At 47.8% G+C, this 24,143-nt stretch overlaps 1 protein-coding gene across 1 annotated transcript; it reads left to right on the forward strand.

Annotated features, from left to right (window-relative positions):
* Positions 1 to 7,235: 7,235 nt before the first annotated feature.
* Positions 7,236 to 12,789, forward strand: LOC8027599 (GPI mannosyltransferase 2). Its single transcript, XM_002408934.5, has 3 exons — positions 7,236 to 7,259; positions 7,334 to 7,401; positions 9,214 to 12,789. The coding sequence occupies exons 2-3, from the start codon at positions 7,342 to 7,344 to the stop codon at positions 10,438 to 10,440; spliced, it is 1,287 nt and encodes a 428-aa protein (XP_002408978.4). The 5' UTR covers positions 7,236 to 7,259; positions 7,334 to 7,341; the 3' UTR covers positions 10,441 to 12,789.
* The last annotated feature ends 11,354 nt before the right edge of the window (positions 12,790 to 24,143 follow it).

Raw genomic sequence — 24,143 nt, forward strand, 5'->3', positions numbered from 1 at the left:
AGCAGACGATCCTTTTGATCATGGAGAAAGCACCCGAAGAACGGTAATGTTAATGACGACGCGGTGTATTTTGAGGTGGATCCACCAGCTCCTTTTACTCACCTTCGTTTTGAGCTGTATATTGAGATCAAAATTACTCCTTACAGCTAGACATAAAAAAAATGTGTTTTTATTAATCTGCGCGCTCGGTGCAATTCTAGTCACGGTGCCCTAAACGCATATATTCCACGCATTGTAATTTGCACCGATTATGTTTTGCAGAAATATATTCCACACGGTGTAGCGGTACAGCGCGAGGGTGTTTTCTCCAGAATGATATAAAACTCACGTTCGTTTTGACGCGAATGTGATTACAGTGAAATTTTCGAAGCCTTCACTGCTTTACGAACGTTATCCTCTCATTACACACACTCTGGAGGAAACAAAAATATTACATTATCATACACCGAGTTCAAACATTTTCGGCCTTGAACGTGAGATTACGGCATTCCCCCAACGCCGAGGACGAGGATGCGGAGAAGCTCCTGTTTACGCTCGCACTCAGATAATAACAAGTACACGTTCCCGGGGAAGGTGGACGGTCTGGATGTAATGCAGTCAATTCCTGCGTTGACAACAGTAAATCGCAATAACCAGACATGCTGCACCTAATTCTTTGTACTTTCGAACGTCCGCCACCAAAACCAACGGAGCAAGCGAGCTTTGACGGCTGTCGGCGCAGAAAGCAGACGACGAACAGATCACGTGACGTATTTACTCGATTTGATCCGACTTTACCCCCCGATCGAGGAGGGTAGCGCGAGTAATTACTCCGGAGTAAACAACCCGCTTCTGGAACGCGAGTTCTGACGTCATCGAGTAAGCTCGAGTAAGTTTTGGAACGCCACGGTACGAAACTTTTACTCCGGAGTCGGATCGAGTAAATTTTGGAACACAGCCCTACAGGCGCAAAAAGAAGCGTTGGTTTGGATCGCGCTTAAAGCGACGCCGTGACGACAGCGACACTCGCGTTCGCTCGTGCTTTTCGCCAGTGTTGCCAGATGGAGAAAAAAAAAGTCAGCAGATTGATCCCCAAAAAGTCAGTAGATTTGCACAAAAATCAGTAGATTCCACGAAATATGTGTTTTGCCATGTTTTGCTATCTCCATTAATACACACTTAAAGAAATAGTATAGAGTAACAAATAACATGGTAATAAACACAAATAAAAATGAAAGAAAAAACAAGACCAGTTCTCAAGTAACTCTATATGAAGGACAAATTAAAATGACACCATAAATGTTTTTGTTTTAGTCATTATTGACTGTTTCGAGGATTATTCTTTAGAATCGAGACTGAGGCACTTTTGGGATCACAGATGAAGGCGACAGTGCGACGTCCACCTGTCGCTATGATTGACACAAAACCGAAACAAGACGCTCCGGCAAGTGCGCGCGAACATGTCCAATGGAAGTCCTCTGCATGCTGCCATCTTTCCTCACTGGGCTGTGGAAGGTTTTTGAAGCAACGCTGTTGGTCCGGAGCACTGTTGAGGCTACGCGTTGTCTGCTACGGGCTTATTTCTTTTTCGCCTGACCCAAAGCTTGCGTTCAAACGTGGCGAAACTTCATTCGTTAGCTTTTTAAGCCACCGAGGAATAGGATTATATCATTTTCTTGCCACGGCCTGCCAAATAAAAGAAAATAACTGAAATTTGGATGTCGATCCCATGCATTCCGCCGAACGAATGAATGAAAATTGCGGCTCTCTCCGCTCAACTCGAAGCTATTCTAGTAGATTGTATAGGAGCAGCCGAGAGTTCAGGCGCATGCGCAAACACCTCTCGCTCTGCGCCGCGGGCTGATTGGCTCACTCGGGAGAGGAACGTTACGGCGAGATCATAGACTAGCCAAACTCTCTCCATATATGGCTCTGGCCCGGATGTCACCGTCGAACCTGCCGAACCTGCTCTGGGTGAATAGATAGATGAATATACGACTACGACACTCGAATAGGACGGGCTTCTGGACCATCTAGCCAGTGCTTCGTTTTTAATTCTGGGACATTATGAGTTTCCTTTGGTGGGCGGCACTGGGAACTGAAGGGGCCATATAATAAATTTTTAATATGTTTACTAAAAAAAAAGTCAGTAGATTTTCTTGTTTTTCAGTGAATCAGTAGACCCGGAACGGAATCAGTAGATCTACTGATAAATCAGTAGACCTGGCAACACTGCTTTTCGCCAGCATTTCTACGGCCAACCGCCAGGATCGCGACAGGCAACAGCATGACACACTACAGCCTCCCTAGCATGACACTCGCGTCATTTGTTGCCACATTGGGACCACTTTTGATGTATGGGCGGGATAGGGCGCTAAACACACCAGTCAAAGACGCGATCGAGGCACCATAGTATAACCTTTAAAGCAAAGCTAAATTCGAGAAAAGCAAAGTGTCATTAAAGGGACCATGAAATGATTTTAAAATCGAGTTTCATCCACCGCACGTCGTAAAAGGTGTGAAAAGAAACACAAAAACACAAAAATAGGGAGCCCAAAAAAAATTATTTGCTATAGAACTTTTAAAAGAAAACTGGACTCTTTTGCGCCTTCCTTCGCCTGTTCACTACGATGCATACGCAGAATCGGTGCACGTCAGCCGAATCCACATCGCCTATTGGGTAAGAGCCTACCTCACCAGCACCACGATCGTAAACAATAAATAGCCGGCGAATGTTTCCTAAAAGTTTTGTTAAATAATATTCAGATCCACATTTTGTAGCATAATTAGAGATGTGTGGCGAAAATTGCCAAATTTGATAATGCTGAGAGCCAAGCGCCATCTATCGTGTGGTAAACGAAGCAACTACTGCGCGTGCGCAGTAGGGCAGGGCCGCCAGTTACTTGGGTGACGGCGACCGACGAACATTTATTTTCTTTGTTTTCCTTCCTCTCAAAACTCTGACTGACTGAACGTTTATTTTTCTACGTGTTCTTCCCGCGCGTGCCGACTTCAAGCAGCAAGAAAACAGTACTTAAAACAGACCACGACAAACAAGAACGCTGGATTCACCGACTCCGACGAAGCGTATAGGCCTAGCAGGCATTCCGACTCGGCGCTGCGTTGCTTCGTCGCAAGACCGTCTGCCTACGACCGGCTGGCGTGCTAAATGGAATATGCCCGCGCGACCCTTGTGGACCCTTCCCGTATTATAGTTTGATCACTGACCTCAATTCTAGATTAAGAGGTGAGGAGGTCAATCTCTTCCCCTTGTTTTCCGAGGCAGTGTTGACGAACACTCGTCGAAAAGGGACTCTCGTCGATTCTATCTTCTTGTTTTGTGTGATATAGAGCTGAAATAAACGCCGTATGGATTGCCTTCGTAACACGGTATGTACACTTTGTTATTGGTATGCCATTTTTATTCTGACAGACTGCACGTGTCGACCCCGGTCCAACCTTTCTTTGCCGAGTGTCGCGTCAGTATCGAGTTGCAATCGTAAAAGAACGGTCCCGAAGCGCTTACCAACAGCGCGAATACAAGACTTCCATCAAGCGCGCGCGTCCGCTCCGAGTGTAAGCAGGTATTTACGTGGCTCTTGCTGACACTCGTAGTTCAAACGTATCTTTTTTTAACGTCGGCTCGCTCCTGCATCTCCGAGGCCGCGAAAAACGCCATCTACGTCGCTTTGCAAACGACTGACACGGGCCGGCCCTTCTGCCAACAATGACGGGGTGGTGACAAGACTCGCTGCACTTCCCAACAGGCATACCGGCGTATGGGACTAGTCCCATGCTGTCGCTGTAGCGTAACATATCTCATTGAATTTCGCTCAGCTGCGATGCGGCGATGAGAGGCGCCGATTCAGGAAATACGTCGGTGACATCAGCGCAGTAAAACCTACCGGCGCACCCCAACTCGTTGCCGCTAACACTCCCATTCTCCTACTGCCGAGAGAACTTCCGGTTCCGGAAACGGTCTACGTCACGGCTTCTTTTGCGGTCAGTTGGAGAGAATGAAAAAGTCGATATTTCAATAATTTTTTGTGTAAAAGTTAATAAACCGAGACGAAAACGGATGCCTGTTCGGCATTCAGTGAACATTGACGGTTTAATGTAACAGTTATCTGGAAAAAGTAAAAAGGTCATTTCATGGTCCCTTTAAAGGGGCCCGGCAAGGACTTTTTTACTGGTTTTTAATTTGCACCGAACCTAAGCGCACTGATCGTAGTAAAGTTAACGATTAGTTTCGGTTATTAAAAATTATTAAAATAGAATCGTTTTGTTGTTTACGGAAGTGGGGCTTCTACATATATTCTTTAGGGCAATTTCAAATGAAATCAATTTTATTTTTATTCAATTTGGAACTTCGAATTGGTGTTGGATTCAGGCTCGAAACAACATGTCAAAACTAGTCAATATGAGCCAACCATCCAACGGAGAGGGGGGGGAAGGAGGGAAAGGGAACGCGGCGCAAAGCGGAGGCTGCCATATTAAAACCGCTTACGTTGCCAGCATAGGTTTCGCAGCGGAGAAGTTGCTGCCATATACGGCGAACTGAGTTTTATTTTCTTTTTCGTTTTGGAACGAGAATGTATTGATGTGTTACATAAGTCCTCCTGCATACAGACAACCAAGTTGAATTATATTTGTCTTGTTTACTTGGTTTGAAACCCTAAAAAGGGATTTTTGACGACGTATTGCTTCCATCATTTTGGAGTTCGCAAGGCAGTTATCTCGCTGTTCTGGTTTCGGTTACGAAAGCAATGCAAAACGCTCGTAGTTCCCGCCCTCAATACGCGTTGGACACCTTCCACACTTTGCCACCGGATAACTGGATGAACAAGGATTTACTTCAGAGGTAACTTTCGCCACTTCCTCACCGTCGAGCAGCCGGATCAGCTGGTGGCAAGCCGCGGCCAAAAAGTTTGGGGTTTTACGTGCCAAACCAACGACGGGCATCTGGCATGCCCCGGTGGAGGACCGAGATTTATTTCGACCACCTGGGGATCTTTTCACGTGCAACCGAAAGCTCGGTTACCCGGCGCCTCCTCCGCAATAAGCATCCGTCGGATTGCGGGCACCTCGGCCGGGATTCGAACACGCCACATGGGGATCCGTAGGCCGACGCTCTCGCCTCGGAGCCACCGAGGCGGCAGGCAAGCCGCGGATGAAAGGCTTGAGCATCAACAGCCTAGAGCCACCTCAACAGCCGAAGTGCACTCAGTGCCGATGCGGGCGACGCGGGCTTCTGTCAACCCAGGGGCGGACCCAAGGGGGGGGGGCCAACCCCCCTCCAAACAGTCGACCCTTTTCTCTGCCCTTTTCTCGAAGGCCGATTTGACATGCGTGGATCCCTCGAAATAAAACCAACTACCGGCCTGCCAGGTGGTAGGAGGCTCCGTACTCAAGGACGAGGTTTCGAAATAGGGTAGGTCGCACCCTAGCAGGCACACTTGTACTCTGAACTTGGAGAACCACTCCGTCGCTTCAACCGAGACTAAGCCCGCGGCGGCGGTTTCAAAGCACGACTTAGAACCAAACGTCGGCGCAGCGGCGCACATTTAGGGGCCGTCGGCGCAGTGTGGTTCTGCGGCGGTTAAAACAAAAGGCGCAACCCGAGTCCTGTTTATCTTGCTTTAAATTTTCCACCCCCCCCCCCCCAAAAAAAAAAAAAAAAAAAAAAAAAAAAAAAAAAAAAAAAAAAAAAAACGGAGTTCTGGATTTGCAACTGGGTCTACCGGTAGCCCAGCACAATCCGTGAACGCTCCAGCACTTCGCCATGACACGGCGTTGCAGAAAGCAGGATAAAATACAACTACACGGACCACCGAATCAAATATGCACTGTTATCGTAAATCTTGGCTTGTGATTGCGCCTTTGTAGATCATCTTATTCGTTTTGCTGGAGAGACGCAACCGACGGGCATAACAAAATCGTTTGCGTATTCCGCATACCTCGCAAAAGCACTTACCGAGTCACCTTGCGAAAAGCGCGAAACACGGAGTCCGCACCGCCCTGACTTACCAGTCTTTTACCTGCTAGTAGTAATGTCTACTGAAACTGCACCTTGAAACTAGGGGCAATGCCAGAGAGAAAAGAGACAAAGTTGGGAAAGCATGCTCGCTGTCTCCAATTTCTGAACTCTCAAGTGATTGTACCATGATAAATTCCCCAACACCTCTTTCCAAAATAAAGAAATAACGCTATGTTCACTACGTAAAAAATGTTCTCAGTTCATGCATCCGCAGGCAAGTAGGAAACGTTGCCCTAATTTATTCACATCGCATGACCAGCGCAACAAACTCACACGAGATTTACAAGAAAATATCGGTGTATGACCGTCGTTTGCAGGACCGAATCATCTACTCGGGCGGTGTGCGTCGCTGTGCAAACGCCAACAACACGAAGCATAAAAACGGGAGGTCTCGGAACACAATCCGGAGTCCATTGTTCAATTAAAACGACGTAATTTTGGTGAAAACGCCCGCAGCTTTTTACTCACGGTATGCGTCGCGAATCTTGCACATTTTGAAACGGAACGAAGGAAGATTTACTTTTAAAAGCGCTCGCTGCGTCCTTCCGGACCAGCTGGACCGGATCAGCTGACGACGACGAGACTGAACCCGTTGAATTTCAACCCCACAATAACCGATTTGCGCTTCGTGCTAGTATGGGCTTCTACCTCCAAGCACCCCACCACATACCACGAACGTTTCAACTCTTTGTCGCCATCGCCGTGTTGCACCAAACCTATCTCTATGCACCCAACAGAACGAGATCGCCGAAGTCAACGGAGCGCTGTCGTGAACCTTGGCTTGTGGTTGCGCACTCGTGGATTCTGTGACTCCCTTCGCTCCTTCGCTTTCAAAGCACACCCGACGATTACGAATGATACTTTCCGTCTTCCGGGACCATCACAGGGGCACTTCTCCGGTCACGTCTTCGCTACATGTGCTCGTAAACCGCGTCAAACGGAGTCAAACCGAAGGTGCCGATGCAATCCCGGCGCCATGTTGAACGTGCGTTGTTGCCAGATTTTCTCCGACCAAACAAAAACAACGAAAGCAAACCGGCTCTAGCTTCCAGCGTACATCGGCGTTGCGCCGTGGCCAGATTTTCTCCGTCAGCTCTAACTTAAGGATGACCTACAGATGCAGCAACACTGGTATCAAGTTTTAACATGGCGGCCCCCACGGAGCGCCGTAAATTCTGAGGAGGGTGCATTGGAAGCGGCGGCACCTTCCCCCCCCTGCAACGGAGCGACGGCGGCGGCGAAGGTAACGGAGAGATTCGCTACAGTGCTTAGTGTCGCTTGCCGGACAGATTGATTTTCCCTTCCTCGGCTATGCAGCGGCCAGAATGATCTCAAGCGTCGTCATCTTGGCCCTTCTCTCGAGGATCGTCGTGTTTCTGCTCCAGGTAACGACTCGGGGTACCTCTAAGGGGTGCGTGTACCGCTGCCGCCTTGTGAATATCGTCCCTTGCGGCTTGCTACGAATCATAAGGGCGATCGGATGTAAATAAAAGAAGACTTTAGAAGATACACGTTTGTGTAATCGTTGTTCCTGCGCAGGCAATACGAGTTTCGCTACGGCTGGGAATTGATGCCATTTCATCGTCGTTAGACGCGGCGGCGACTTGCCTTTCTACGGCGCCGTTGCTCTCTTGAGCTAAAAATAAATATAAAAATAAATATTACCTAAAAAAAATTTATGCCATACGAAAATATTTTTTGTAGTAAAGCTGTGCGCCGATTTTAGGTATATGCACACGTTAAAAAGAAAGCGCTACAACTGCCGTAATATTGTGGAGAAGAGTCATTGTATTTTATCCTTTTCCCCCTGTCCATCAGCAAAGGCCATATGTAGATCACCTTGGATTTATTGACGTCGGAAAGAATCTGGAGCGTAACATGAAAGCAGCAGAAGCTGGTAGGATTACAGACTCCAAAGAGGGACTTGACAACGAACTTAGTGGCCATTATTTCACTAAAAAGGATTATCGGCATGCTTCCTCGCTTAGCAAATGTTGGTTACAGTGATTAGAGATGTAATCAATCATACAGCCACCTGGCTTCACTAGGAAAATATTCGCTGCAACTAGGAAGAAGAATAACCAAGAGTATATGTGCGCAGGATCAGTCAAATAATGGGTCATTGGGCATCAGTTCTTACAATAAGTGTTGGAGGAGTTCACAGGTTGGCGTGACTGAAGTTTCTGTTAGCAGGGTTATTTGTTGTGCTCGAGATGATGCTACATAGAGCGGATGAGCAATATCAGACATCTTTTTTAGCTGGAAGGCATTCGGGTGCTTTCTGTCGTACCAGGTACCACTTTTGTGTCGCTGGACTGCAGTGGCGCCGAGTACTGTCGTCAGTTGCCTCCCTCGCAATCAAATCATCCTCGGACGGGTCGGCACCTCGATCGCTCAGGAGGCAGCGCACCCAACTCGGGGTTTGGACACCCCCAAACGGGGTTGTCTTCGCTGCTCCGAGCTTCGTCAGCTTCGTACGGTGCTCTGCTCTTGCTTATACACCCTTCTCTCTTGGCATCCTCTCTTTCTTTAATTTTCCAGGAAGAACCATGAGAGGTTCACACATACGTCGCAGCGCTCAGTCAAGACTAGGAGCAGCGCTGGTGCAGCGCTGACTTGGACATAACTCAGCACTGATGCAGCACAGTGTCACCGCTGTATCACTTGTATACCAAGAAGTCAGTGCTGCACCAGCAAGGTCAGCAATATTTCCAGCGCTGAGTAATAGGGCTGAGGTAGTGCTGTGCTATATGTGTGAGCAGCCTCGGGTAGGGGGGGGGGGGGGGGGGGGGGGGGGTAGTAATAAAAATAATACAACTGTTAACTTTTTACCAAAAAAGCCTATGGGAAAAAAGCTGTCTGAAACAGCTTGCGGACCCCAAGCCTCAAAGATACAACGGGAGAGCATACACCAAAATAAGGTTTCAAATATTACGAGTAACCAATAAAGGACGTCGGTGAACTTGTACGATAGAAAATTGTATGCTATACACGCCTGTAAAAAGGAGAAAAAATAACTTAAGACACTACAAGTCGCCCTTGTAATCAGCGTCTTAGTTGGGACAACTCTGGCAATAGTTGGGGCAAAGTCGAAAAAGTTTAGAAGTTTATTTTATTTCGAGGCCAATCTCTACCGGGAATTATAGCGTAGTAGTCACTGCATCGACGACACATAGGACGTGCTCTCTCCACCACAGGCCATCTTCAATTGGGTGGTTCCGGACCACAATGCAGATGCCTTCCGAGCTGCCTGGCCTCGGAGTGACGCGATCGGCGACCGCGCCGTGGCCTGGTTCTTGGGCGGACTGACCCGCTGGGATGCCCAGTACTTCCTGCACATCGCCGAGCACGGCTATACGTACGAGCAGACGTTGGCCTTCTTCCCCCTCTACCCGTGGCTGCTCCGCCGGGTCGCGAATGTCTTCGTCGACCCCTTTCTAAGCTCCCTGCTCGCGCGGCACAGCGCGCTCGTCCTCGCCGGCGTCTTCCTCAACGTCGGGCTGTTCGTCGTCGCCGCCGCCTCGCTGCATCGCCTCACCAGGAGGCTCTTCTCCAAGGAGCTCGCCGACGAGGCGCTCCTTCTCTTCTGCTTCAACCCGGCATCCATCTTCTTCTCCGCCTGCTACACGGAGTCCCTCTTCGCCGCCGTCAGTTTCGGGGGTCTTGCCCTCCTCGAGCACGGACACCCCAACCTCGCGACCCTCCTCTTCTTCCTCGGCGGGTTCGTCCGTTCCAACGGGTTTCTTTCGGCCGGGTTCCTCCTCTACTCCGGCCTTGTGCTCAACTGGACTCCGTTCCGCTCGTTCCTCCGTGCAGCCGTCTGCTTCGTCCCATTCGTCCTGTTCCAGTGCTACGCCTGGTCCCTCTTCTGTGTGCCAGACTACTCCGGCCGGCCACCGGCGCTGGTCGCGAGTCAAGCGTCCGAAGCCGGCTACAAGCTAGCCGGCCGCAACGCGTCCGAGTGGTGTTCGGCGCCGCTGCCCTTCTCGTACGGCTACGTCCAGTCACGCTACTGGGACGTGGGGTTCCTGGCGTACTACCGGCCGAAGCAGCTCCCCAACTTCCTCCTGGCGCTGCCCGCGGCGGCGGTTGTCGCCGGTTGCTGCGCCCGGTTCTCGAGGTCGCCGGGAGACGCGAGGCACGTGCCCTACGTCCTCCACGCGGGCGGTCTCTTGCTGCTCTGCGTCCTCTTCGCCAACGTGCAGGTCACGACGAGGCTCCTGGCTGCAGCGAGCCCGGTCCTCTACTGGTCCACCTTCCTGGCTGCAGATCCACGTCCGCGCACCAAGGGCCTCCACGTCTGGGCGGACGTGGTCCGCAATCTGTGGCAGAGGGATCTCCAGTGCAAGCGTCTGGTGACTTACTTCGCGGCTTATGCCGTCGTGGGCACCGCGCTGCACGTTAATTTCCTGCCGTGGACTTAGGCAGCCGCGAGCTTGGTGCGGCATCTGCGTGCATTCCACGGGTTTGTGGTCGTTTCCTCGAAGGAACCGCGGTTTTTAATCTTCAGCTCAATTGCGCCGTGACTAAAACATTGGCCCGAAGTGATTCGGAGCGCGTTTTGGCTTTTCGTTTCGCGCCTTAGTTTCTGTGTGGAACAGGAGACAGAAATCTAGTAGCATTTTTTTTCTGAGTTCTGCCTGAAACGAGGAGGTCGCGTCTATGACGAAAGAGGTGTGGTACCACGTCAACACGAGTATGGTGGAACCCCAATCGCCGTAATATTCGGAGAGATGCCCCACTCCCGAAAGATAATCCACCCCCTATTTTGGCATGATTTGCTATTTCTTCGGAAATACCTAAAGATAGCCCACTTCTAGCAAGTGCAAAGCCCTGGTGAATGGTGAGCTCGGCAGAAATGGTGTTACATAGCCAAGGCGGGAGATGAGAGAACGTTGCCAACTCGGAAGGACGGTCGTCTTTGGCTCATCGCCCCTCCCTTCGATTGCAAGTTTCGCGTGTCACAAAATCTAAAAGGAACATTTTTTTTTAACTTCTCTTGATTGTACAGCGAAAGTTAGCCCACTTCCTATTTTCACCCGATTGGCTATAGATTTTAGGTGGGCTATCTGTCAGGATATTACGGTACACAACTTTAACGACGCCTGCAAAAAGGTTGTAAAATGTGGGATGCTGTCTGATTCGGGAATGTGTAATCGGGGTTCCATTGCATAATGCTTTATCACCTATTAGTATACTCGTCACCTCAAGAAAAAACAAGTTTTGTGCACAGTTCATGCACTGCAAAAACTAGTGATTACAAAGTTTCATTGTCACAGAAAAAAAACTATGTTTTTTTTTTTTGCATTTTAAATGAGTGTTTTGATCAAATGAGAAATAACTGATCTCAAATGCACATACAAGTACCTTACTTCACCACATAAAGGGAGAAAAGAGCCCCATGAAAAGTGTTTTCATTATGTTTATTGAGCTGAAAATGAAAATGGTACATTGTGAGAAGCAAAGAGGATTAACTTTGAGAATAGCGAGCATAATGGAAGTAATAATCAATCAATCATTCGCTTTTTATTTTTGCAAGAAAAAGAAAAGTGGAGACACGGGAGCGTAACTTTGGTTTCAAGCTACCAAACGTGTCCACAAAAATTTCTGGATCAAGATCCTTTTTTGTTATTGAGATCATTGAGTGCAAACAAAGCATCTGGCTGAAAGCTGCTTTGCTTCTATCGCCTTGCTCGAGGTACTTGAAAAAGTTACATCTCGATTTCCTTTCGTGGTCTTTCTGAGAGCTTTCACGTCGCTCGTATAGAAGATGAGCGACGTGACGTGGACCCAGGCGCCAAACACTTCATTTTATTGCAACAGATGTAACTAGGAAGAGAGAAAAATAAATGAATATAGTGGAGGAGCTATATCTAGAACAAACACTTTGTAATATATTCTAGCGTATACATAGTAATGGTACACCTCTCAGGGCAATGACTCTCCTTGCAAGTTTTGGAGTGTGGAAGATGTTTGTTGCTTAACGCTGAAAGAATGGTTTCATGCGAGAACTAGTCCTATAAAAGGTTGTACAGACGAAAGCCAAACTCAACCTGTACCAAGATGGTTATGTCCTTGTTAATACAAACGAGGTTGTCCGGTTTGACTCAAGACTTCGCTCATTAGACTGGGACGGTACGGATAATCCGTCTGCAGGACAGAAAACAGACTGACAGTCATTTTTGTCATTTCACATAGCTTGAGTGTTCATTATGAGTGTACTTATTGTGTTTGTTAGTGTGCTGCATATTGTAAACTGAATACAAAGGCCATCCAGTAGAGTTCAACACTTGCAGGCTAATGGCAGTTAAATCGAACACCCCGAGCTTTGTGAAATGTAGATTGAAGGTGACATACATCCGCATCTTTGCATTATAATCCGTTCCGCTTTAAGTGCGAGCGTAGCAGAAGTTACAAGAGTGAGCTCCAGGATTTCAACGTCTTTGTCAAGCGCACATGCTTGTGCCGTCCAAGCATTATTGAAAGCGACACGCTTGTGCTTGTAGCTGCAAAGTCATGGAGCGAAATCAACTATAGTGGTTCATTCTCTGCTGGCTACTCCGTGCCCTCGCAGGCTTTCCATTACTCAAGCCCGAACAGTGTCTAGATGCTACCTATTGGTGACATGCATAATCAAAAGCATCGCTGTGGTCAACCTTCCGTGGTTGACTGAATGCTTGCTACAATGTCTTCAGTACGATTAATCCTGTAATCATAGACTGGAATAAGGTTAATTTCAGACTTTCAACTTTGGCAGTGTTAGTTTGATTAGAGTGGTGAGGGGGGGGGGGGGGGGGGGGGCGAGTTGGTTCATGTTTAAGCAATATACAAGGGTGGAAGTGCTGTGCCATTTGCACCAAATTGCACCACGAACAAACGTCTGCTGTATCTTGTGCCAAAGTACCATCTTTGCTAAAAATTGGGCCACACCCGTGCCAAAAGAGAAAGAATAAAAAAAAAAAATATCATTGGTTTCACCTACCGTAATATTTAGGGAAGTAGGAGGAAGTGAAAATGGTACATGTATTTCACAGCGTCTCTACGTACTCACCATATAGTTTGTTTAATTTTAGATCGGAGCACAGGCCGAAGCTCGAACACACATACTAAAACCGCGATTGTCCCGGGACAGTAGGTGTACTGGATTGGTCTAGCCCAGTATTTCTCAAGCATGAATGTGTTGGGGACCCCTTGGGGACTTGCCAGTGGGTGAAGGGGAGGATAAGACAACTAATTGCTGTCTGAAAAGGGCATCCTTTGCTGTTATAGACAGGAGTGAGAAGCATCCAGTAAAAGGATGAATGGATGAATAAATGGTAATGGCTGTACCCTTTATACAGACGGTGGTAGCTTGCGCCAACTAGCCAGTACAAACATCTTTTTTTTTTTTGAAGAAGAAGGGGGGGAGGGGGGGTTGAGCAGAGTTTCCTTTAAAGGAGAACTGTAGAGCTTCCCTAATGTTTGTGGGTGGTTGTTTTGGCAGTTCATACTTAAGGGTTCCGTGTTATTTTTTTTTTTTTTTTTTTTTCAAATTTGGGGGTTATTTATAGGTGTTTTTTTTTTTTTCCCCCTTTGAAGCGGTGTTTTTCTATGTCTAATTTCAATGCCGGAGAGAAATCGGCGTTAATCGGGCTTGTGTTGTGAAACAACTGCTTAATTACTGGAGAAAATATTATAATTTATATGTTATGAATTATAATATTTTCTGTGGTAAAGATAAGAGAAGGGAACGGGGCAAGTAATGTATTTTCGATAGAAAGGGACAACCCCAAGGATAGTTCAGTGCAACTGTAGAGTCGCAGCTCTTAAAACCTGCTTCACTCAAAAAGAAATCATTCATGCTCAGAATTAAAACAATGGGCGCGCCACAGAACCGAGCACAGTGAGCGCGAGTTGCTCGTGCAGACTCTCGCTCTAGCTCGCTCATAGGATCTCGGGAGCCGGTGCGACAACAATAAAAAGAAGAAGAGATGCCTTTCGCCTAAGCTCCGGGCCGGACGTCTCAAATTCTTTTCCGGCATTTTCGAACACCGCCGACAAATTGGTGACCCGGACGTCCGACCAACATGGACCGGAACACAGGCAGCTCTTCCAACGGCGATGGAACCTTTTCCGCCACCCAGCTCCGCCTTCCAGCTTTTTGGGCAAAGAATCCTCGGGCCTGGTTTTCGCAAGTGGAAGCCCAGTTCCACTTGCGCTGCATAACCACACAGGAATCCCGCTACTACCATGTGGTTTCTGCCCTACCCCCCGAAGTGGCCAATGAGCTGGATGATGTCCTGGCGCTCCCTCCTCCGGAGAATGCCTATGACCACATTAAGGAAACCATCCTCGCCAGGAAGACAGCATCCGAGGCATCGCGGATACAACAGCTCCTGACCACCGAGGAGCTGGGCGACCGGCGACCCTCTCAGTTGCTTCACCGCATGCGCCAACTTCTAGGTGAGCAAGCTCCCGATCAGAACCTCCCAATTCTACGGGAACTGTTCCTTCAACGCTTGCCTCAAGGGATCCGCATGACCCTTGCACCAGCTACAGACCTACCACTAGATCGCCTCGCCGAGATGGCGGACCGCGTTGCCGAATATGCTGCGCCAACCTTGTCAAGCGTTGCGGACAACGACCGCCAGTGCTGTTCTATCCGAGCCCTTGAGGCCCGCGTAGATGCTCTGACAACCGCCATCGCAGAACTCAGCACAACGCGTAGACACCCACATCGTCCGCCACGTCGTAGTCCGTCTCGACGCCGCAGTTCTTCTAGACGAGGCGATTCTTCGCAACAACGCGCTAGCAATTCCTGCTGGTACCACCAGAAATTTGGCAACCGAGCTTTGAAGTGCCAACAGCCATGCAATTGGCAGGGAAACGCCCCGGCCAGTCACTAGAGGCGGCGAGTGACGTTGGCCCAACAGCAAGCCGTCTCTTTTTCATCACCGAGAAAATCTCAGGAATACGCTTGCTAGTTGACACCGGAGCGGAAATGTCCATCCTTCCGCCAACGCCAGCTCAAAAACGACACCCATTACCCGGCTGCCATCTAGTTGCAGCAAATGGCTCAAACATCCCTACCTACGGAATGCGCTCTGTGACCTTGGGCTTGGGGCTACGCAGAATTTTTCGGTGGATCTTCACCATCGCCGACGTTACGTACCCTCTCCTAGGTTCAGACTTCTTGTCGCACTTCAACCTAGACGTCAGCGTGCACCACCGATGTCTCATTGACAACAAGACTCGTCTCGTTGTAAATGGCGTAGCCACAAACCAGACTTCCCTTGGGATCAAAAACATCCTCCCAGCTTCAGGATTCGCAGACATCCTCGGTGCATTCCCGGAAATTACAAAGACCTCCAACATGGCAAAGCCACCGCAACATGGAGTGACGCACCACATCATCACCTCTGGCCCGCCTACCTTTGCACGCCCTCGACGCCTATCTGGCGAACGCCTCAGGATAGCCCGCCAAGAATTCGAGCATATGCTCTAGTTAGGCATCATCCGGCCATCCAACAGCGCTTGGGCAACGCCTCTACACATGGTGCCCAAGAAAGATCCGGGCGACTGGAAACCCTGTGGAGATTACCGGGCACTCAACTCACAAACTCAACCTGACCGGTACCCATTACCCCATATCCATGACCTTACTGAACATCTTGCTGGAACGTCCATCTACAGCAAGATCGATTTAGTCAAGGCTTACCATCAAATTCCAATCCAACCAGAGGACATCCCGAAGACGGCCATCACTACTCCCTTCGGCCTATTCGAGTACATCCGGATGCCTTTTAGATTGCGAAATTCCGCCCAGACATTTCAGAGGTTCATCCACGAAGTTCTATCTGGGTTACCTTTCGTTGTTGCTTACGTGGATGACCTGCTGGTGGCGAGCAAGTCACACGAAGAACACAGCACACACCTGCGCTTGCTCTTCGAACGACTCCGCGACTACGGTCTTACCATTAATGCGACGAAATGCGTTTTTGGCGTGACATCCTTAGATTTTCTGGGGCACCGCATAACAACCACGGGCATCGAACCCCTTCATTCCAAGGTGCAAGTCATTCGTGACTACCCACAACCGCAATCTCTACGCAAGCTGCGGGAGTTCCTAGGGCTCATCAACTTTCACAGGCGTGCTTCATTCCACACTGCGCTCAAACCATCAAGCCCCTTACCGACTTGCTCCGCGGCCCCAAGAAATCTTCGACGCCAATACCATGGACGCCAGATGCGGAGGCTGCCTTCACCGCGGTCAAGAATGCCCTGGCTGAGGCCACACTCCTTGTGCACCCCATGCCAAACGCACCAACGCGTGTCATGGTCGACGCGTCCGATGTCGCTGTAGGAGCAGTGCTTCAGCAATACGGCGATCATCAGTGGCTCCCACTGGGTTTCTTTTCACAAAAACTCAACCCAGCCGAAACACGGTACAGTACATTTGGACGCGAGTTATTCGCAATCTACGCGACCATCCGCCACTTCCGGTACTTCTTAGAAGGCCGAGCTTTCCACGTACTCACCGACCACAAGCCACTGATCTACGCATTCGTCGGCAATCACCACTCCTACTCCACCAGAGAAATTCGTCACCTGGCCTACATATCCGAATTCACTACCGATCTCCGCCATGTCGCTGGATCCCAAAACATGCCAGCAGATGCACTTTCCCGCATTGACGCCATCTCCTCATCTCCTGTTGTCAATTTCCCGGAATTGGCGTTGGCTCAACAGGCAGACGCCGAGCTACAAGATCTACGGGTATCCTACACATCCCTTCAACTACAGCCCGTCAGATTACCACTGGCCACCTGCGAGATCATCTGCGATGTATCTACATCCACACCACGACCCTACATTCCAGAAAAATTTCGGCAAGCTATCTTCCGCACCGTACATGACCTAAATCATCCGGGTATCCGTGCTACGCAGCGTCTCGTTACGTCACGGTATGTTTGGCCCCGAATGAACTCTGACATCCGTCTGTGGACGAAAACATGCAACAAATGCCAACGCTCTAAAGTGTTTCGCCACACAAAAACACCAACGCACGCATTTCGGCCACCGGATGCCAGGTTCGATCATGTACACATTGACATAGTAGGACCCCTACCATCATCAAACGGATTTCGGTACATACTCACATGCGTGGACAGATTCACGCGATGGCCAGAGGCCGTTCCGCTTACCGACATCACAGCGGAAACAGTCGCTCACGTCTTCATCTCCATCTGGATCGCGCGTTTCGGCTGTCCGTCGACCATTACAACCGACCGCGGCCGGCAGTTCCAATGCGCCTTCTTCACAGCCCTCACCAAGATATTGGGTGTCAGGCACGTGCACACAACAGCCTATCATCCCGCTGCCAATGGCATGGTTGAAAGGCTGCATCGACAGCTCAAAGCAGCGCTAATGACAAAAGAAGATCGAACCCATTGGGTTAATCACCTTCCTCTTGTTCTTCTCGGAATTTGTGCCACTTTCAAAGCCGACATCGACTGCACCTCAGCTGAACTCGTTTATGGAACCACACTTCGATTACCTGGAGAATTCCTAACCTGCATACCATCTGAACCAACGGACATCCCATCATACCTTCAGGACATGAAGACATTTTTCAATTCCCTGCGTCCAGTCTCACCTAGACACTCAAACTCTCGGCACATATTTATTAGTGACGATCTCAATACATGCAAACATGTATTCGTAAGAAGGGACGCAGTACGACCACCTCTCACGCCACCGTATGATGGTCCATTTGAGGTACTTTCGCGAACGGACAAGACCTGCACCATCGACATCAACGGGCGCCACGACGTCATCACGCTGGACAGGGTCAAGCCAGCATACTTGGCCTCTACAGTGACAGCCCCCGTCATTATGCCCGTTCCAGCACCTAGTGCAACAAATACCACCACCACCTCCCGTCCTCCACACCCGCCGAACAAAATCGTTACGTGGAGCTCAACAAAACTTTCTGCTCCACGCAACTAGGGGGGGGATTCTGTAGAGTCGCAGCTCTTAAAACCTGCTTCACTCAAAAAGAAATCATTCGTGCTCAGAATTAAAACAATGGGCGCGCCACAGAACTGAGCACAGTGAGCGCGAGTTGCTCGTGCAGACTCTCGCTCTCGCTCTAGCTCGCTCATAGGATCTCGGGAGCCGGTGCGACAACAATAAAAAGAAGAAGAGATGCCTTTCGCCTAAGCTCCGGGCCGGACGTCTCAAATTCTTTTCCGGCATTTTCGAACACCGCCGACACAACTGTGCTCCGAGTCAACAAGAAAAAAAAGAAAAAAAAAAAAAGTAGGGTCGAGAATTTATTTTTGTGAAACTGGCATTTTTTTGTTTTGTTTTTTCTTCAAGGACAGCTTAAATTCGGGGTTTTTTAGTTTTCACCGATTCAGAGAAAACCACCTCGGGGGTTAATTTTCTGTGTTCATCGGTGTATATCGAAAACACAGAACCTTATTTATAATACGAGTCTTGAGTTTGCTACAACAATCAAAGAAAGAATAAAAACACTTGCCGTAGAATACCGCGTATCCGCCCATTCCACATTAAGCACCCATCCCCAAATTTGTAAGATCTGAGAAAATATGCACAGTACATTTGTATGTAAAATTGATGACCGGATAGGTGCCCATCCCCTATTTTTTGTGATTATTTCTGAAGTTTGAGAAGGCGCTTGCCCGGTATTTTACGGTAGGGACAGGGCCGTCTGGTCCTTGTCCCTAGGTGTTTTTATTGTTTTTTTTATTCTTGCATTTTCACCAATCCGCTCTTTGTTCTTTGCTCAAGTTTGGTAGGTGCAGAAAATTTGGGAGTGTATTTTTGTTAACAGAAGGGTTAGCAGGTATTTTTGCAGGCATTTTACGAAAATTATTTTTGGAGGTTAAATGAACTAGCAGATGCATAGGGAGGGGGCAAAGAGCCTTTATCTCAACTGAAGTGTTGCACTACGGTAAAACCTCGTTATAAAGAAGTTGAAGGAGCGGTCACAATTACTTTGTTATAACCATTAGTTTGTTATAGCCAATGTCCATTTCTTCCAACTATTCAAGCAAGGGGAATTATGATTGCTTTGTTATATCCATTTGTTTGTTATATCCCATTTTGTTATAACGAGGTTTTACTGTATGATTAATTCTTTTAACCTTTTTAGTACCCATACTAAACGTAACCTACTCTAACCCCAAGTGTTTCTAAAAAGAAGGCTAGGTGCATTCCTTTCGCACCCTATCTATTCTTAATACAAAACGTCATAAGTAATACGCTCTAGTACCAAAGAGGAATCTTCAAACACAATCGTAGATGAACGCATTTGGCGATGCAATTCCTTTTTCATTCTCAAGTCATGTGCTAACAGATGTTGGCATCTGCTTCAAAAGCGACGGTGGCTGCTCCAAATTAATATTAGGCCCACTACAGAACCCGCTACAAAGAGGTTGAATGGCGCTTCCATGACTGAATATATGAAACTGCGCGTAAAACAACGAGGATGGTAAAGAAAAACGACCGCTGTCCCGTGTCTTCTTCGTTCCCGTCCCCGTTGTTTTGTGCGCCGTTTCATACATTGTTGACTTAAAGGGATACTACAACGAAATTTCGGCGCTCATTTTTTGCTCTATATGTGTTCAAAAAAGCAGCATCACATCGAACATACCAATATCTTGTTAAAAAAGTCACGAAAAGGAATTTTAAAACGAATTAAACGATTAGCAAAGAGCACCTGGTGGGTGTCGCTAACGCCTCGCTTGTAATGCCCTTCTAGGAACCTTGACAGTTAGTGACGAAGGTTGTCTCGTCTCCGGCCACGACGAGAGAAGAGGGGCAGGAGGAACTCCCCTCTTCCCGAGAATGCCTTTTGTGTGTCGCAGAAGTCGCTATTGTCCCCCTACAAGATTAGAGAAGATTAACCCGTCACTCAAAATTCGTACAAAAGCAGCCGCTTCGGTGACTGGAACGACTAGGCCATCCTCTCGACGTCAGCCTCGCCGTAGCTTTGCTCGTCTTGAGAAGACCTACGTCACGATTGCGTTGGATGTCACGTGGTCTCCGCTGGGCCTTCTCTGAGCGCTTGCCAGAGTGGGCCGTTTATAACGAAAAATACAGCAACCAGGCTCAAAATACAAACGTGCGATTGTCATTTACGGATATTGTGGATCATATTCAACCTATTTTTGAACACGACGGGAATATTTCAAATTTCGTTGAAGTACCCCTTGAAAGGGGCAGTGCAACGATATTCAATTGGAATGTTTTTCACTTTACACGAGCTTACTGGCACTAGTGAGACTCAAGGATACTCGCAGGCAACGCCAGCGGCCAAGAAACTCCTTTGTTGCGGTGTAATTTCAAGGACAAAAGTGATCATTTCCATTCAATCTCTCCTTTGCAAAATTTGATGACGTAACGTAGGAATCGCAGTGCACCCCGATGACGATATTTGAATGCCATTCATGGATTGGACCCGAGCATTGCGTGGGCACTCGATTTGGGCTCGTGATAATCAATAGCACGAGATGCATTCGGGTAGTGGCCAGTGTCCAATCGCTGCAATGACGACAGTAGCCCAACTATAACTATATCTAGAACTCAGCGCGTGTCCTGTGCCTTGCCAACCCCAGTGCGTGGCTATGATCAGCATTGGCGGCATATAATCGGCTCCGGATCACGGGCCGCTTGTTCTGGCTGCGAGTTGAGGGGGTGAAAGCTGCTCGTCTTTCTTTAATTTTTTTCTGGGACTTCTATTGCGTGGGGTGAAAAACGAATGCGTGTTTCATAGGTCATTAACGTCAGGGATCCGTTCTTCACGGTATTAGCGCAAAGTACAAAAATTGTTGCACCGCCCCTTTAAGGCTGCGATGTCTCCAAGCTCGATCCTGCGCCACACACCGTCGAATTTGTGATTTGCGACCGACATCCCTGCCCGTTACGCCGCGGGCAGGAGTCATAAAAGGGCGCCATCATCGAAACATCTCATCAATATATCCTTCTCAAAGGTGTCTTGCATGGCCACTAGACAAAAGCTCACCTCACTTAATTTTTTTTGGTGTTCGGGACGAAGGTTTTCTTGGTGTAAAACTGGCTGGGCTGAAGTGTATGCAGGATGAGCTAGGGTTGGTTCTATCATTCAGAGACCATCTTTAAAATGGACTGGATTCGACTACAGAGTCAACAGCAAAGAACTGGGCGTGCAGAGGAGCGACCTCTAGAGAGATTTTTGTGTGTACATGATGAAAAATTTTTATTGGACCCGGGTCTTCACTTAGTAGCATAGTATATTTAATGGTCATAGTAATGCTGTAACTATGCGAGTATCAGATATGAAGATTTCTGTGCATTTTCTTGTACTTAAGACAGGACCTACTTTCGATTTGATTTTTTCTACTACAAGTACTGATCTTCAGCTTTGCACAGGTCATACATACTTTTCATTGATTGAGCCGCTTTTTGAAGCATTTCTCATATTATTTTTGCTCTTGTAAAAACAGCTTTCAGCCTTTCCACTCTGGTGAAGAAAGAAGACCAGCAAAGCTCTACTACGGTGGGAATGAAGTAATGGCCGGCAAGCCAGAGTAAAAAGGCTCGAAAGGTTGCCGCCGTCGCTCATAGATGGCAGTAGCTGTCCAGAGTTCTGTGTCATCAGGTCATTTGAGGGCGGACACGATCCCGGGAAAACTAGCACTTAACGGCTCCGCTGTAAAAAAAAAACTTTATATGGGTGAATATTTGTCAGAGTTCACAGTAAAAGTGGTGAGCTTTTGTCTGGAGGGCTTCTGACCCGTGAGCATTTGTCTGGTGAGATTGTCGGAATTCGTCTTGATCACTATCATGTACTGTGTGTTTTGGTGCCCATTCCATACTAATGGCTCCGATGTGGGTTGTGAAGGAAGAAATCGAAAACGTTCGCACAAGCAGTAAGCACGGCACCTGCAAGTATATTTGAGATGTTAGCACAATGTGACGCACACATCGTTGCATCCAAGTTCATCCCCGACTTGTTTCCAGTCAGTTTGTTGGCACGCACTCGGAGGAAACCTGCTGCCTCTTCACACTGTTGAGACTGAAACAAAGCGAGCGAACAGTGGCCAGCGAAGAAAGGATTCCTGTCTGCAATTGATTATGTGGTTGCGGATGCCCGAGCAACATTTTCACGCCTGTCGTTAGCCTGACAACTGTTTAACACTAGCGGTTGAAACGGCCAATTGTTTGAATAGATGCTTCCCACTTCCGAAAGTGTGTACTGCCAAGGGAAGCCATCTATCTAGTCCATTTTCATGTTATCAATAGGGACTGTTTGTCTGTTTTGTGTATGCAAAAGTGGATAGTGTGAGTCACAAAATCACAAGTACCCTATATGTTGAAATAAACTTTTATAAAATAAAAATTGGTGGTCCTGCGTCACATTTCTCTGCACAGATTTCAAAGATGCTTACTTCACTGCAGACAGTATAGCAACACTGGTTGGTCAGTCGGAATGTTTTCTGGCGTGCGAAAGAGCCCATCAAAGATCCGTGCCCTACTCCCTTAAACTGGGCTCCTCTTCAATTTTTTCTGCGACATAGTTTGGAAAGGCATTTTTCAGAAATTTAAATGTTGCAAGTTTTGTGTCTGCAACAATTAACAATTACATTCATCAAACGTGGTTTTACGAAAATTGTACACACTGCGCCACTTCAAAATATAAAAACTCTGAGCTTGGAAGTGTTAGTAACGAGGCATAAAACGTCTCCTGGTTTTTTTTTTCTTACCTTCATTATGGCGGCGCTAGGCGGCTGTGCAGAGTGTGTTGAGAGAGATGGGAACGATTGGGAAGTCGGCGACAGCTCGGACGAGTTGTTTCCTTAGGTGCCAGGTAATTTCTCGGATGTCGAGAGAGCAATTGTCGAGGGATCAACAAGTTTGGGGCTATCCTTCACGTTGCTCACCAAAGTCTGCAACGAGCCATTTTTAACGCGAAAGCATTAACTGTCCATGGAGCAAAGCCGGCAATGTCTGTAGCGGCAAAAAACAACACCTTAATTCACATTAGCTGAGTGAAACGGCAGGTAAAGTCCCATTGCCCAAAAGCACAGCAACGCAGATGCTTCGTCACAGAAGCCGGCAGGGCACTCGAGGTCAAAGCGGACGCGCCTCAGAAATAAAGCGCAAAGAAAAGCAGAGCAAAGCGGATGCCTGTGCAGTAGGGGAGCGTGATGGCACCGCCAGAGCGCTGCTTGTAGGAATACACTGAATGTAGGAATGTTTTTGCATTCCTACACATGTGTCGTTCTTCTGTCATGTCAACAGGTGCTACTTAGGTCTTTACTGTCAATTGGATCTTGTAATAAAGGTAGGTGTAGCACTTGCATATTCTCGTTCTGTGCCAATTACCCTCTGTGAAGTTTTTTTTTACCTATTTAAAAAAAAATCAATTTAAGACAAAAATTGCTCAGAAAATAAAATTAAGTGAAAAGTGGTGCACTGCCTGCACTTGGAGAAAGTACACATGCAAGTGGATGGCGAAATAAGCGTGCGGTTGGCAGGGAAAGTTCAACGACACTTCCAATCCAGTTCGAGGTCATCCGAAAATGCAAGGAGCGCATCATTTCGCCAAACATGTCATTGAATCAAACAGGAGTTTTAAATTTGGCCTTCTGAAAATATTTCGTTTCTCCACAGATGCGCCAGTTTTAAGCTTAAAATTTGAAGGACGATCTGTGGGGATTGTTTTCAGTCGTTTGCGACATAAAAAAATATATTGATGCTGTGGTTGCCAGTGGCCCTTCCAGTGTACACAGATCAGAGGTTGCAGAGAACGCAATGCTGTCAAACACAAATGTGCAAACCAGTTTCGACTGCATATTTAGAAGGGCAGAATTTTTAAATGTCCGGTGCACGCACTCATTGTGCGGCCCTTGCAGTTTCTCAGAGGAAGCCATGCGTAGAACGCGTCCTTAAGTGAGAGGTTCAATGAAAAATTTTGCAAGTTTGTGCAAATGCCTTGTTGCAATGTAGCTCACCTGCAATTAAATTTTGGGAAGCCAATGTTCAAAGTGGAGATTTATTCTTGCCCGTAAACATTCCCGTTCCACACGGGCTTTTAATTTTTGCACTATTGCGTCTGGAAAGTTTTACTACTGCGATA

Source organism: Ixodes scapularis, unplaced genomic scaffold (assembly GCF_016920785.2).
Source record: "Ixodes scapularis isolate PalLabHiFi unplaced genomic scaffold, ASM1692078v2 PGA_scaffold12__126_contigs__length_90152505, whole genome shotgun sequence".
Taxonomy (NCBI): domain Eukaryota; kingdom Metazoa; phylum Arthropoda; class Arachnida; order Ixodida; family Ixodidae; genus Ixodes; species Ixodes scapularis.

Bases quoted from the DNA above. Each gene is read 5' to 3' on its own strand.
- LOC8027599 (XM_002408934.5), top strand. From the start codon at position 7,342: ATGATCTCAAGCGTCGTCATCTTGGCCCTTCTCTCGAGGATCGTCGTG. The intron at 7,402-9,213 runs GTAACGACTCGG...TCTCCACCACAG, and splicing joins TCGTCGTGTTTCTGCTCCAG to GCCATCTTCAATTGGGTGGT.